General features: G+C 48.8%; 1 protein-coding gene across 1 annotated transcript; it reads right to left on the bottom strand.

The window, feature by feature from the left end:
- Positions 1-11,010: 11,010 nt before the first annotated feature.
- LOC144142011 (uncharacterized) lies at positions 11,011-12,010 on the bottom strand. Its single transcript, XM_077673441.1, has 2 exons — positions 11,873-12,010; positions 11,011-11,499 (listed from the first exon to the last, which is right to left on the bottom strand). Exon 2 carries the CDS (start codon positions 11,485-11,487, stop codon positions 11,074-11,076), a length of 414 nt encoding a protein of 137 aa, XP_077529567.1. The 5' UTR covers positions 11,488-11,499; positions 11,873-12,010; the 3' UTR covers positions 11,011-11,073.
- Positions 12,011-14,046: the final 2,036 nt, after the last annotated feature.

The raw sequence follows: 14,046 nt of genomic DNA, 5'->3' as shown, positions 1-14,046 counted from the left end.
AGGAATCGCTCTTTCTGCGCCTTCAGTCGCCCCCTTGGGAATTAACTCATCAAGTCGCGCATATCATGGGCACCCCAGGTATACATCGCTTCCTCCCATTATAAGGACAAAAAAAAAATGAATAGGCTAGTGTGACGAGAGCGGCAACAGTCGTCTTCAAGTTTTCGAGTCCAGTCGACGCAATGGTGAAGCACAAGCGACACCCCTCTCTCTCTACTTAGGGGGATGATTGCCGGCGGGGCTCAGCTTTCCCCTCCCCTAAATAACGCCACCGTAAGTGCGATCGTTGGTTTGTTAGTTTTAAGTAGAGCTGACACCGAATGCAACGAAGGCGAGATTGATTGAGAGAATAATTAAAACTAAATGCACACGCGCTCAATCGACCTCGTTTTTCTGTTGTTTTTTCGCGGAAGTTTAGCTGGGGGGGGGGGGCGCGGAATAGACTAAAAGCAGCAGCGTCTTGCACTGTTGGGTGAAGTGAAAGGAAAGCGCTTTGGTAACACTTAAAGTATGTTAAAATAACAAAAAAAATGGTTGAACGGATCCAAATTAACAACGTTAATTTTTACCATCTACTACAGATATTGGGTTTCACGTGGTAATGCTCCGCCAGGGTTAAGCGTTTGTTTCCACGAACGGCGGAGAAAGCACAAGTCTCGAACGTAAAATCATATCAAGTCACGGAATTACAATATTAAAGCTAAAATGTTCAAAGAATAACAAAAGCTTGATGTGGGCGAGTTGGTACATATTGCTAAAAATTAATCGGCGCTAAAACAGGGACGAGAGGAACACGTAACTCACAACACGGTGCCGAACTTCCAACTAGAATTTATTGAAAAAGATGCTGCTTATATACACAAAACTAAAAAACTAAAAACGAGAAGCAATTGTCACGTCTAAATGCATCACGTGTTTAAAAAAGCCACTTCTTTATCAGTCAGCGATAAGGACGGAGTACTCACGCAGTTATCCCCTGCCTGTCTAATAAAAAGAGCTTCCATAATTTCGCGCTCAAGCCTTCCTCGTGCTTTCCGCAAGAACTTTGTCCTATCTAGCAGGGGGCTACACTTGCATCGTTTGCAGTGATCAGATAGGTGGCCACCAGCTTTATTTTCAACTGCCCAATTGTGCTCCCTTGCCCTCTCATTGAAGCATTTCCCAGTTTGCCCAATATACACTCTTTTGCAGCTCGGGGGAATTTCATAAACTACACCCATCCTGCAGTCGGTGTAGCGAACAGCGTGGTTTTTTGCACAGGGTTCAGATTCTTTCTTCGGATTTTTGCTCATCATTGGGCAAACTTTTGACAACTTTTCCGGGGCGCTGAAAACGACATTTACCCCGTACCTCTGCGCCATTTTCTTTACATTATGCGAGACCCTGTGTAAATACGGTATGACGTGCACCTTTTTTCTTTTTGCCAGCCTATCTAGTTCGTCAGGGCTATCTTTTCGCCTCACCTTTTGTAAAAGAGCCTCACACACGCTCGAAATCAGCGAAGAAGGGAAATGGGCCCGGCTTAGCCTCAAAATCTGATCGTGGAAACTAGCTTCCACTTTGTGAGCGCACGATTTTTTCAAGGCTTCTTGAATACACGTCATCGCTACACCCTTTTTTACTAGTTTTGAGTGCGCACTATTGAAGGGAAGAAGCTGTTTTTGCGCCCTCGGGCTGTACTGCCAGCAAACATGCGTGCCTCCTCTGAACGAAAGCTGCAAATCAAGGAAGCGGATTTTATTATCACAAGGCAACTCACACGTAAATTTGAGAGCTTTTGACGCCTGACTGAAGGTGTTAATCACATTTTTTACTATCAAATCTTGATACGCTAATCCCCTATTCACTACAATAAGATAGTCGTCTGGGACATCCTCTCACAAAGAATGCCTGGGACATCCCCTCATTCAAAATGTCTGGGCCAAGACGTCATGCACCAAAATGTCCGTGCACAGAAATATGTGCACACTGAAACGTCCTGGACCGAAATGTCTGACACCGAAATGTCCGGATCCCGTTTAGCAGTCCGTCCGTTTCGTTGGCTACGTTGTTACAGCGGGATTCACACGACGGAGGAACCCTCCCACGGAGGCGGACGGATATGTGACGTCAACAGCACGTGACCGGATTATCCGGCCTGGCGGCCCATCCACACGTGCGGAGCTACGCGGAGTGAGTAGCAGACGACAGCGCCGAGGAACAGGTTTTATTCCCCGCCGAGGGCCACCGCCGTCACGCGAAAACACGCGGAGGCATTTTCGGGATTCACACGACGGAGAAACCCTCTCTTTTTGGCCCGCGGGACCCGCTCACGTGACCGGTTTTAGGCTCCGCCCATCGGTGGGGATAGCACGCGGTGGCTCCGCGAAAGAAAATGCCTCCGCATGTTTTCGCTCGACGGCGGTGGCCCCCCGGCGGGGAATGAAACGTGTTCCTCGGCGCTGTCGTCTGCTACTCACTCCGCGTAGCTCCGCACGTGTGGATGCGCCGCCAGGCCGGATAATCCGGTCACGTGCTGTTGACGTCACATATCCGTGCGCCTCCGTGAGAGGGTTTCTCCATCGTGTGAATCCCGCTTTAACCGGGCTGACCGGGACGTGTCTGCTCCTGAAGCGGGATTCACACGACGGAGGAACCCTCTCACGGAGGCGGACGGATATGTGACGTCAACAGCACGAGACCGGATTATCCGGCCTGGCGGCGCATCCACACGTGCGGAGCTACGCGGAGTGAGTAGCAGACGACAGCGCCGAGGAACAGGTTTTATTCCCCGCCGAGGGCCACCGCCGTCGAGCGAAAACATGCGGAGGCATTTTCTTTCGCGGAGCCACCGCGTGCTATCCCCACCGAGGGGCGGAGCCTAAAACCGGTCACGTGAGCGGGTCCCGCGGGCCAAAAAGAGAGGGTTTCTCCGTCGTGTGAATCCCGCTTGAGCGCGCGGAAGGGCGAGTAGGAAGGGTGCGGAAACGCGGAACTAATCCCCCTACCGCGACGAATGCCCAAGCACCCAGCCGGGTCCCAGTCAACCCAGTAACAACGCATAGGACAGAACCGACGGACTGCTAAAACTCTCTATTCTTTCCCCGCCAGGGAACAATTCTATCGGCCAGACGCGCATTCTGGCCTCCCCAGACAAACGATGAAGGGTGAAAAGCATTCTCGCGGCTACGCTGTTCACCCGTCGAACGCCGCGTAAGCAACCAGCATGAAAGCAAGCACAAGCTGCGGCCTGCTGCGTGGTTATTCTTCTGCCTTTGACCTTCGAGGAAGCACGTAGGGCTAAAGGCCGGGCAAACTGACCATCTTATAGGAAGAGAAACGCAGTAGCGCTTTGTGGATTTTTGTGCTCGAGCCTTGGCATCAAAAACAGCCAAATCCTAGCGATGTAACGGCAGGAACGCCGTTCCTGCCGTTCCTTCAAAAACGTAACGAGTTACCGTTACAGTTCCACCGACCCTTAATGGAACGGTGGCGTTCCTCCGTTCCTCCAAAAAGGAACTAGTTCCAGGAACGCCGTTCCGTACAACACTAGCTCTGGGGTATTAGCAAAAAATGCTGATGGATTAAAATTTATATTCCATATTTTTTGCTTACTCCCAGCCGCACTTGCATTTTAAACTATTTATTTGAATCACACCATGTTCCGGGGCAATGTAGAGGGCCCTGCTTCGGTCTGAATTTCTGCGTTGATGCTGGCGTCTAGTCTTTCTTTTTTTTTTTTTCGCAGGTCAAGTAGCCTTTATTTTTCAAGTATTTCTCAGGGCTTCCTATTTATTCGAAGCCGCAGAACAGTTCACGCACGGCTCGATTCGCGTAGTCACGCTGGCCCTGCGCACGGGATACGCGGACCGGCGAAGCGCGGTACGAGCAAAAGATGCGGCGCGGATCGACAGGGGGCGCTGCTGGTTCGAATTCAGTAGAGTTCCTGTATATAGCTCCCGCAGGGAGCTAAGAGTTGCGCGACCCTTTTCCACGCGCCGCCGTGATTGCGACAGTCCGGTTATCCATGCCGCGCAGAGAAGCCCCCACTACGGCTGCGCCGCAGCCGCCGACGCGGGCGGCACCGCGCCCCGCCCAGGAACAGCAGCAGCAGAAGCGTGAGCGACATCGCAGGAATCCAGCGTAGCCGCCGTAAGGCGCCGCCGACTGAAGCGCCCCCACCGCGTGTCGGCCGCCGTCGGAAGCGTGGCGGCGAGGCTCCTTCACTCGCGACGGGCGGCTTTCCCGCAGCAATCCGGATAACAAAAATGGCGGTCGGTCGCGCAACTCTTAGCTCCCTGCGGGAGCTATCTATATACAGGAACTCTAGAATTCAGTAGAGTTCCTGTATATGCTCCCTACGGGAGCAGAGTTGCGCCTTTGATTTCCATTCGCCGCTCACGATCCTATTCGCTGATCGCCGTCACGTGCATAAAAAGCATCCACGCACCGCAGAGAAGCCGGCGATGCGGCTGCAACGCCGCTGCTGCCCTCTGCTGTCGGCGTCTTTCGTACATTTTGCGCAGCTGCCATGTCACATTCGTAGTTCGTAGCGCGAGAGCGACAAGCCGCAACACGCTAGTACATGAAGAGTATCTTTTCTGCACAACTTCAGTACGCGGTCAAGCCGACAGCCCTGAAGGCCTAGAAGTTGTTTTGGTCTTCCATTTTCGCTGTTGTCGGTTATTAGCAGCTGACTGTTAATTTTGTTCGAATGCTTACATGAGAAGCTGACGCCTAGCTCTATTTTGCACAGCCATATCTTCCCGATATTCGGATATGCGATATAGGAAAACTGCACTCAAGAGGAGGAGGAGGAGCAAGGGGAGGAGGGGAAAACTTTGTTTAACAATTAAATCGATCTGGTTAGTGGGCCGGGTCCTCAGTCCAAGACAAGAGAGTAAAAGTAATTTTCTGAAAATCATAGAACGCCATCCCGAGTAGAATAGGATTTGTTCTTCGCGCCTGGAAGGGTTGAAACACGCCGTGTGGCAAGAGAGAGACCTGCAATTTTTGAATACCCTTATACACTGCATGGTTTGCCCCTCCCCAGGCTAACCAGATCGATTTAATTGTTAAACAAAGTTTCCCCCTCCTCTCCTTACTCCTCCTCCTCCTCTTGACTGCAGTTTTCCTATAATGCATATCCGAATATCGGATGGCTGTGCAAAATGTTCCGAAATATCCCTCCAGGTCTTAAACATATATGTGTTACTATAAATTTAACGAAGACGTGACTCGTTTTGCTCAATAAACCGCCATACTGGTTAGATGCCTGGTCACATCACTTTACGTTGTCAAGGCATGAAAGTTTGCCGACATGCACTATAGACTGCAAAAACTGTAGGTTGAGTTCCAAATAACCCAGTGTGTATATACGCGCGTGCTGATTCTATACCAGGCATCTAACCAGTATGGAGGTTTATTGAGCAAAACGAGTCACGTCTTCGTTAAATTTATAGTAACACATATGTTTGTTAAGACCTGGAGGGACATTTCGGAACATTTTGCACAGCCATATCTTCCCGATATTAGGATATGCGTTATAGGAAAACACCCCTAATAATAAAGCAAAGCGCGCGTTACAAAAAAAAAAAAAAAACAGCGACGTCGGGGCGCGCTTACGCTCCCCTCGCGCGGTGCGCACTACTCCAAGCCCGACAGTTGGCTTTCCCACGCTGCTTTGGATGCTCGGCGGTCAAGATGGCGGACCTATGCGCAACTCTGCTCCCGTAGGGAGCATATACAGGAACTCTAGAATTCAGTGGCGCCACCATACCAGCGCACGAGGCCTATTCGCCCCGAGCGCGAACACAGTCGGCCCCTGGCTCCTAGTGTGGATGGCGCTCTCGGGTCGTCTGCTTGTTCGCGTTGCGCGCGGCGCAAGACGCGTGCTGCACACGACAAAACAACCGATATGTGTACTCGTTTGACAGTAAGCGATGACATAGTTAGCTCTGCTTGCGCCTTTCCTCTAGAAACGCAATAATCAGCGGCTGTTGCGGGTTAATGCGCTGGTTTAATTCCACGAAACATGTGCGCCGTGGTAACCGCCTGAGTGTGAAACGTGTTATAAACATTGCTTCCACACATTGCACTGTTCTTATTGTTGAGTGCAGCCGTCTGCCGTTTCGGGAACGTCGGAGGGTGCTTTTTGGAGGTGGCGTGGTGATTATTTAAAGGATAAAAGTTTAGTAGGTGAAACGGGTAAGAAGCGACAAAACCTGTGCATACCCGTGCATTTACCACACCCTTCTAACATTACGCTGTTTCCCTATAAAAAGAAGAAACAAACAAAAACAATTGCCCACGACCCGTGCGCTATCGCCCATACATTATCGGGGACGTATTTTACTCCCGCAAGCGCCTGTGTGATCGTGTTCTTCCCGTACCTTTTCCAAAATAGATATTATTTTTGGGCAGTCGTTGTTTATACTGAGTTGCTAATTTTACGTATTATTTAAAATACGTTTCTATAGATGCGCAAGGGTAATTAGGGGGGATTTCTCGGTAAAAGCAAGCAGTTGTGAGTTTGCGTCTGTCATGTGGCATTTCGTGTGTCATTTTCATTTATAACATTTTCAAATCCCGACACCTTGTCCAGAAATGTGCCTCACTCAGCAGAAATAAATGCCTAATATGGTCAGAAAGAGGAGAAATCGCGTAATATAATGCACGTTGTTGCCCACATGTGTGAGGGGTGTGTGGCATGGCTCGCTGTTTTATTTTTAATTTTTTCCCACAATGCTTGCTTTCAATACAATTTTGAAAAAGGCGAACCACAATTCCTGGAAAATCTCGGACCAAAGGGTTAATCAGTTTTGGAAATGCGTGTTGAAGTAATGCCTTTTCACCGCTACAGAACACGGGGCCTAGCGTACTTTCGATTGTAAGTAATACTGATAACCAACGTTTGGCTTTTCGCGTTACATGCGTTCTCTTCTCGCTGCTCTTGCAACGTTGGCAGACCCCCCTTCCCCCCTCCCGAAAAAAAAAACGAAATGCACAGACAACTTTATCCTTGCATCTTTTTAACCAATCCTCAAGAATTAAATGCCAAGACAAATGCGCTGTTCAGTTTACAAAACAAAGTAGTTACCGGGAACCCGTTGCGCTGATTTGCAACGACAAATAAAAAGGAAACGTTTTACTACATCTGCAACAGCGCAACTTCATTTGCCATCTTTAGGGTTCGTAAGCGACCTTATGCGCAAGAATGCAAACACATCTCGCTGTTGCAGGCACCTGTTAGATTTTAAAAGGAACGCAAATGGTCAACAGAGCAGCCGTAACAGAAACTTTGTGCTCACTATGAGGTCCCAGAAGCTTGGTTTGCACACTGTAAACCTGCTTGTCACTTTGCGAAAACCTAGCTAAACATGAGATGTTTGTACTGCGTGCGTTGACAATTCAATTCGCAAGTTCACTTGCGACGAAAGCCGTAAATAAGCGATCCGACACCATTATTCATCAAACCTTCGTTCAGAGTCGCTAAAATTTCATTTAAAAGACCCGTTAGAGCGGTTACATTTATATCTCTGCGCTGATCAAAATTCAGTAATTTTATGTTGCCTTTCGAACACACAAAAAATATCGTAAGCTCTTAGAAAGAATGTCGGGGCAGGTAGGTGGTGTTACCATTTCAGGGCATCCCACAAATGCAAGAATGCGTCATGCTACCAGTGAAAGCGATTGAGATTGTCGTTATAAACTGAATTTCAGAGATCGAGGCTTCATGATTTGTTTCTGCTTATGCTTTTATAGGAGGCTCAAAGCCATAGTGTGGAAAGATGGAGCTTGCTACAAGCCACAGCGTACAATTTCATTGTCACTATTACGGACATTCTGAGATTCCCGATGGGTCGTCGCTTTTTTGGCGTAGTAATGATGACTTAGTGCCGCTTCCATGCTATACATTGAACGTTTAGAACCGAACTACAGCATACCACTGTTGTTTGCGGCTTTCGTGTGCACATATGGGGGGAAAAAAATTTCCCCGCATTTCCCCGAGGGGAAGAATGTGAAAGTGCGAATGCACGAGTTGAATTTGCGCGGTTCGGTAATGTTCGCGAAAGAGAGATCACACACACACACACAACTACAAAGAAAGAAAGATGCATTTATTCACAGACACCTATTTGTGTTGTCGTTGTACTTGATTGCTAGAGCGGATCTCAGCTTTGAAATTTCGTGTCAGTACTCCTTTAAGCGGGTGCATTAGCCCTTCTCACAGCCGATTCCTGGCCAATCCCCCACGTGGGTATGTGCCATGTCAGCGGCCAGGCAGCGCGCGCCCATCTCCCCCCGTTGCCAAGGAAGACGAGGAGATTCCTGGCCAATCCCCCACGTGGGTATGTGCCATGTCAGCGGCCAGGCTGCGCGCGCCCATCTCCACGTGCGCGGACATCGCCGGTGGACGCAGGGTCAGGGTCGCTTAAGAAGTGCATTGCACTTAAAAGGCAGGAAGCGCGCCCACAGTGTGCAGTCTTACGGGCCGCTCAGAGGAGCATTCACACTAGCAGCGCGCCACTATCGCCACCTACATGTCGATCTCGCGGCGAATAGTAATGCTACAAATCAAATGCGATACACTACTGTCGCATCCATGTAAACGCGCTTACTGTCCTCAGCGTTCGCCCCCCTTACCCACCCTCCCAAACCCATCGAGAAACGATTAGCTAGGGTGTTTTGCCACAATGGACTCGTAAATGGACGCGTGTCTACCGAGCCGCAGCAATCTGACAAAACCCTATCAGTAGATCTAATACCCCTGTCACACGTGCCAACCTAATGTCATTTTAGACGAATGAGATTCGTTTCAAATGACATTCGTTTTCTGCATAGGTGCTACACGAACAAACCAAATGTCATTCACGTGTGATGTCAATGGCAGTCGGTAGTATACTTGGCGCACTCGAAATTGCATGGAATGATGATGTAATCCAGATAAGCGTTTATACTTTGAGAAAAAGTATTTAAAATGTTTTAGCATGTGTTATGCGCACTCTTTTTAGGCCGTAATTTGTTGCAGTAAGTCATACGAAGCCAAGACAAATAACAAGCAGATCCGACATGATCCATACCGCAATTTGTCCACAAACATGGCGGCGCGCGGAGACGACGCCGCGATGAGCGACGTGAAAAAGGCTGTCGCCGCAGCTTTGTGCATGCGAGCAAAGCGTATCAGCGGCCAGATAGAGTTGCAACAAGATCTAGCACGACCGCAAAGTTCGACTCTTCACGAAAGCGCCACGAAAAGTCACGAAGATCAACTAGCGGCGACTTCCTTAGCACTTGCTGCAGCCGTTTGTGAAACCTCAAATGCCATTTTCCGGGAACGGTGGTCCTACCCAAGAAATGAAAATTGGTTCGAAGATACTCTGCCGAACTTGGGGGAAGCAAACTTCAAGCAGGCGTTCCGCGTATCACAGGCAACGTTCCGCTACATAGTGGAGTCTTGCCGGCCAGTGCTGCAGCGCCAATACATGACCATGAGGAAGGCAATTTCGGCAGAAAAGAGAGTGGCGATCGGCCTGTAGAAACTGTGTTCGACCGCAGAAGACCGTACCGTCGCTCATCTCTTCGGACAGGGGCGGTCAACTGTGAACACCATTTTTCGGCAGTTTGTTCGTGCTGTGATCGAAATGCTCGAGGCAGAATGGATCCGCATGGTTTCCCGCAAGGACATGGCTGCACACTTGCGGGAGTTCTTTGCTGTCACCGGCTTCCCTCACACACTCGGCGCCATGGACGGCTGCCATTTCCCGATTTCGCCGCCCAAAGAACACGCAACTGACTACCACAACTATAAGGGATGGTAGGTTGCTCTACATGTTTTCGCAGGCTATGCAGTACTAATCAGCAGGACGCAAGCAGAGAATTTCCAATTGCCTAGCTTTGTACCATAATGTTACCTGTGCTCACCTGCAGCAAAATATTGGTCTCCGCTAACATGTACTTACTAAGCTCGTTTACGTTAGCTTTTTTCCACTTGATATACCTTTTCTTAACATGTAGCAGCTCTCGCCAAACAAAGCACTGAAAAAGTGCTGTGTTGCAGCTAAAGTTTTTTTTCTACAAAACATTAATTACTAGTGTATATGTGTTCTCAAAGAGGACGGTTTCATTTCAAATTTTCTTTTCTCATGCAGGTTCAGCATGATACTGCTGGCAGTGGTCGACCGCAAGTACCGTTTCCGGTATATAAATGTCGGTAGCCCCGGGAGGTGTCACGACGCCCATGTGTACGGACGCTCGAAGTTCTGTGAAACAGTCGAAAGCGATGGCTTCCAGCGTCCACTCGCCCTGATTGAGGGAACCCACGTTCCGCCCATCATACTGTGCGACCAAGCGTTCCCCTTGATGCCAAACCTGATGAAGCCGTTTGCAAGTGCCACAAGTGGAACACGGGAGGGAGTTTTCAACTACAACTTGTCGCGGACAAGACGAGTGGTGGAGAACGCCTTCGGACGGCTGAAGGCACGCTTCAGATTTGTTATGAAGAGAATGGAGTGCAAGCTCCCAAATGCAAAACGAGCAATCAAGGCTGCGTGCATTTTGCACAACATCTGCGAGGACTTGGGCGACACCGTGGAGCAGCAGTGGGAGCAAGAGGCACGTGCCATCGACACACTCTGCCAACCGACACACAGCACTGGCGTGTGCGGACAGCGAGGCCCAGAAGTTCGTGCTGCACTAGCAGATTACTTTTGGAAAAGAGCCCACAGGGCTTCATAAGGCAGGAACGCAACATGTCCGCCCTACCCCTGTAGGTTTGTAGACATGCACTGTGTGTATGGCCCTTGGGCGAAACTTGAATCTTCTTTAAAAGCTACGTCACGGATGTACAGTTTAACCCTGTTGCAGTGCACAAGACAATGCATGGTGCTATAATAAAGTGTGTAAATGTGTCTTTATACCAGGCTGTCATTTGGCATAGTTTGAATCCCTATTATATAGTATTAAATATTTTGTCTTCAGGCTGCATACACTGGCACACAGGATGCGAAAAACGTGCAGTCACTGACCTGATCATCGGAAAGCAAGACAAGCAGTTGTAAGCACAGTTGGACACGTTTAGCTTTCGCAAAGCGTTTATTTGCAAAACTTTTCAAGCGCAGCAATGAAGCGCTCCTCTCTTTCGGCAGCTTTTTCTTGCAGTGCGACCAGCCGTTCACGCTGCTCGATTTCTTTTTCTCGTTGCTCGATTTCTTTTTGACGCTGCAAAAATTCATTTTGCCGCGATTTTTCAATGGCAAGGCGCAGCTGGCGCTGCTCTTCCAGCAGGTGAGACAGCAAATTCCTCTGAGATTTCTTTTTGCTGCCAGAGGAACGCGGGGACCCAGATGCTGAACGCACCGAGCCTGAGGAGCTGCTGGCTGGGCTGTCTAGCTCCGCTGCACTGGGGCTTGAACCGCCAGCAGTTGTCGGGTCATCTGGCGGCGGTTCGGAGGTCTCTAGAGGCGGCTCCTCATCCTCGCACTCGTCGTCAGGGCTGCCATGCTGCATCTCAAAGATGATCTGAAACAGTTCACACGTTCAAATGCAATATTTACTCATGTTTCTGTTCATGTTCTAAAAAAAACTTGTGGGGGGGGCTATGTTACACGTCACCCACATGGTGTCCAGATGAAAACCTTTTTGTTTTAGTGCGTGTATCCACTTACGCTAGCATTGCGGTTATTGCCGACGCACTGTACCATGTGTAGCAATGCTTGTCGAAGCGCTCATTTGGTATTCACAATCATAAACCACTACATGGGCATGAAAATGTACGTGATAAGCCCCTTGCATTCTTCATTACAACATTGTGCGCCTCAAAACAAAAAAATAACAGGAAATAAAAGCACGCACTATAAGACCTTCACCAGGTGTTCACCCATTGCCTCCTCACCTCCTCCACAGAAGCCTCAGGGCAGCCAGACTCCTCTGTTAAGCTTCTGTCATTAGCAGGCAGCGAACGCAGAAACTCGTGCAGAGCCCAGTAGAACTTCCACTTTATGGCTGCACTGCCTGTCCCCTTTGTCCTGTTTAGGGAAGAATTATGATGCTACAAGAATGTATTCATTTCTTCAAATTATTTCTTCCAGTAAAATCAACCTGTGTATTTTCATTTTTGACAGCAAATTCCAAAATTGTTAACTGCGTGCTGACCTGACCAAAATAATGTGCCGGAGCAAAAGTATAAAGAAAATGAAAACTCACGGCACATACAAGACCCTCGCAGCCACATACTGGGGACCATACACATACTATGAGCGCACTGCATTTTACGCCCCATGCTAGCTAAAATGTGCCTTACTATGGCGAATAGACCCCCAGCGATATCCTCCATGCACTCCACTCCACATGCGCTAGCAACGTGATCTACAACATTCCCCATTCCCAGCGCGCGCTTGGTAGCCAGTCGCGTGAGAAAGGCGTCACTATTCAATGGGCTTGCAGTTAAGCGATGGCATGTGAAGTTCATAAATATCTAGCTTCGCCGGTTATGGGTTGAGACGTTTCCATGCATAAATACACCATACAAAAAAAAACAAGCGGGTAATCAGGGCAACATAAGAGGAGAATGGAAAATGCCGCGGCGAGTGGTAAGACTGCGCACACGTCTGCTTACCTGTACTGGTTCCCCAGGTTTTCAATTTTTGTTTTCACCTCCCGAATGGTCTTTTTGATACCTAAGGCGCTAAGGTCCGCTGTAATCGCTTCGTATACTTTTCCATAGGCGTGCGCACAGGGGGGGCAGGGGGGGCGGCCGCCCCCCCTAATCATCTGAAGGGGGGCGCCAAATTTGCCCCATACCTTGCCAATGTAACACATGAAAGTAAAAATTTCTGCTCAGAAATATTTTGTATGTGTTCCATCTATTCTGTTTTGTATCCAAACATTTTGTATGTGTATATACTCCATCGCATTGAAATAAAAATAAAAATTTTTATAACTATCCCTCTTTGCACTGCATTCGGACCGCTAGGACTTCAGCGGGAAGAGGTCGGGAGTTGCTGTAAGGGGAAGGGGGGGGGGGGGCGCAGCGGTGAGACTTTGCCCCCCCCTAATCAAGATTTCTGCGCACGCCTATGTACTTTTCTATTGTGCTTGACTCGGCGGAGGTCGGACAGATGGTCCTGCCATATCCGTATCAATGCGAACGTCTCGCTCTCCGACCATTGCGTTCGTTCGTTTGGGTTTCCCGCGGCATCGCGGGCGCGCGCATTTTCCGTACCCATGCCGACGGCAGCCATGTTGAAATGGTTGAAAGTTGGGAAAGCCGGGAACCCATGCGGTCACACTGAAAGCGGAAGTAATTCATTCAAAGTGCTCAATAAAGCAAGGGAAAGCTTTTAAAATAGGCAAGATCAAATAAAAAGTGGCAAACAATAAGTTTCTTATTTTTTTAAAGATATTTTTTTTCTGGTCTTCTGCTGTTGAGAGTACGCAGTTGGTCCGAATTCACAGTCGAATGAGTTCTCTGGACTCATTCGGTACCGAATGTCATTCGCAGCGAATGTCATTAGACTGAGCCCGTGTGACAGCAGACGAATGTCATTTGAAACGAATCTCATTCGTCTGAAATGACATTAGGTTGGCGCGTGTGACAGGGGTATTATCTATACCCCTGTCACACGCGCCAACCTAATGTCATTTTAGACGAATGAGATTCGTTTCAAATGACATTCGTCTGCTGTCACACGGGCTCAGTCTAATGACATTCGCTGCGAATGACATTCGGTACCGAATGAGTCCAGAGAACCCATTCGACTGTAAATTCGGACCAACTGCGTACTCTGCAAAAACAGAAGACCAGAAAAAATATCTTTAAAAAAATAAGAAACTTATTGTTTGCCACTTTTTATTTCATCTTGCCTGTTTTAAAAGCTTTCGCTTGCTTTATTGAGCACTTTGAATGAATTACTTCCGCTTTCAGTGTGACGAACGCACGCAATGGTCCGAGAGCGAGACGTTCGCTCGGCGACAGCCTTTTTTACGTCGCTCATCGCGGCGTCGTCCCCGCGCGCCGCCATGTTTGTGGACAAATTGCGGTATGGATCATGGCGGATCTGCTTGTTA

This window comes from Haemaphysalis longicornis, unplaced genomic scaffold, assembly GCF_048455015.1.
Source record: "Haemaphysalis longicornis isolate Haplotype H1 unplaced genomic scaffold, Haemaphysalis longicornis Haplotype H1 scaffold_6, whole genome shotgun sequence".
NCBI lineage: Eukaryota > Metazoa > Arthropoda > Arachnida > Ixodida > Ixodidae > Haemaphysalis > Haemaphysalis longicornis.
This window is presented reverse-complemented; position numbering and strand designations above follow the sequence as displayed.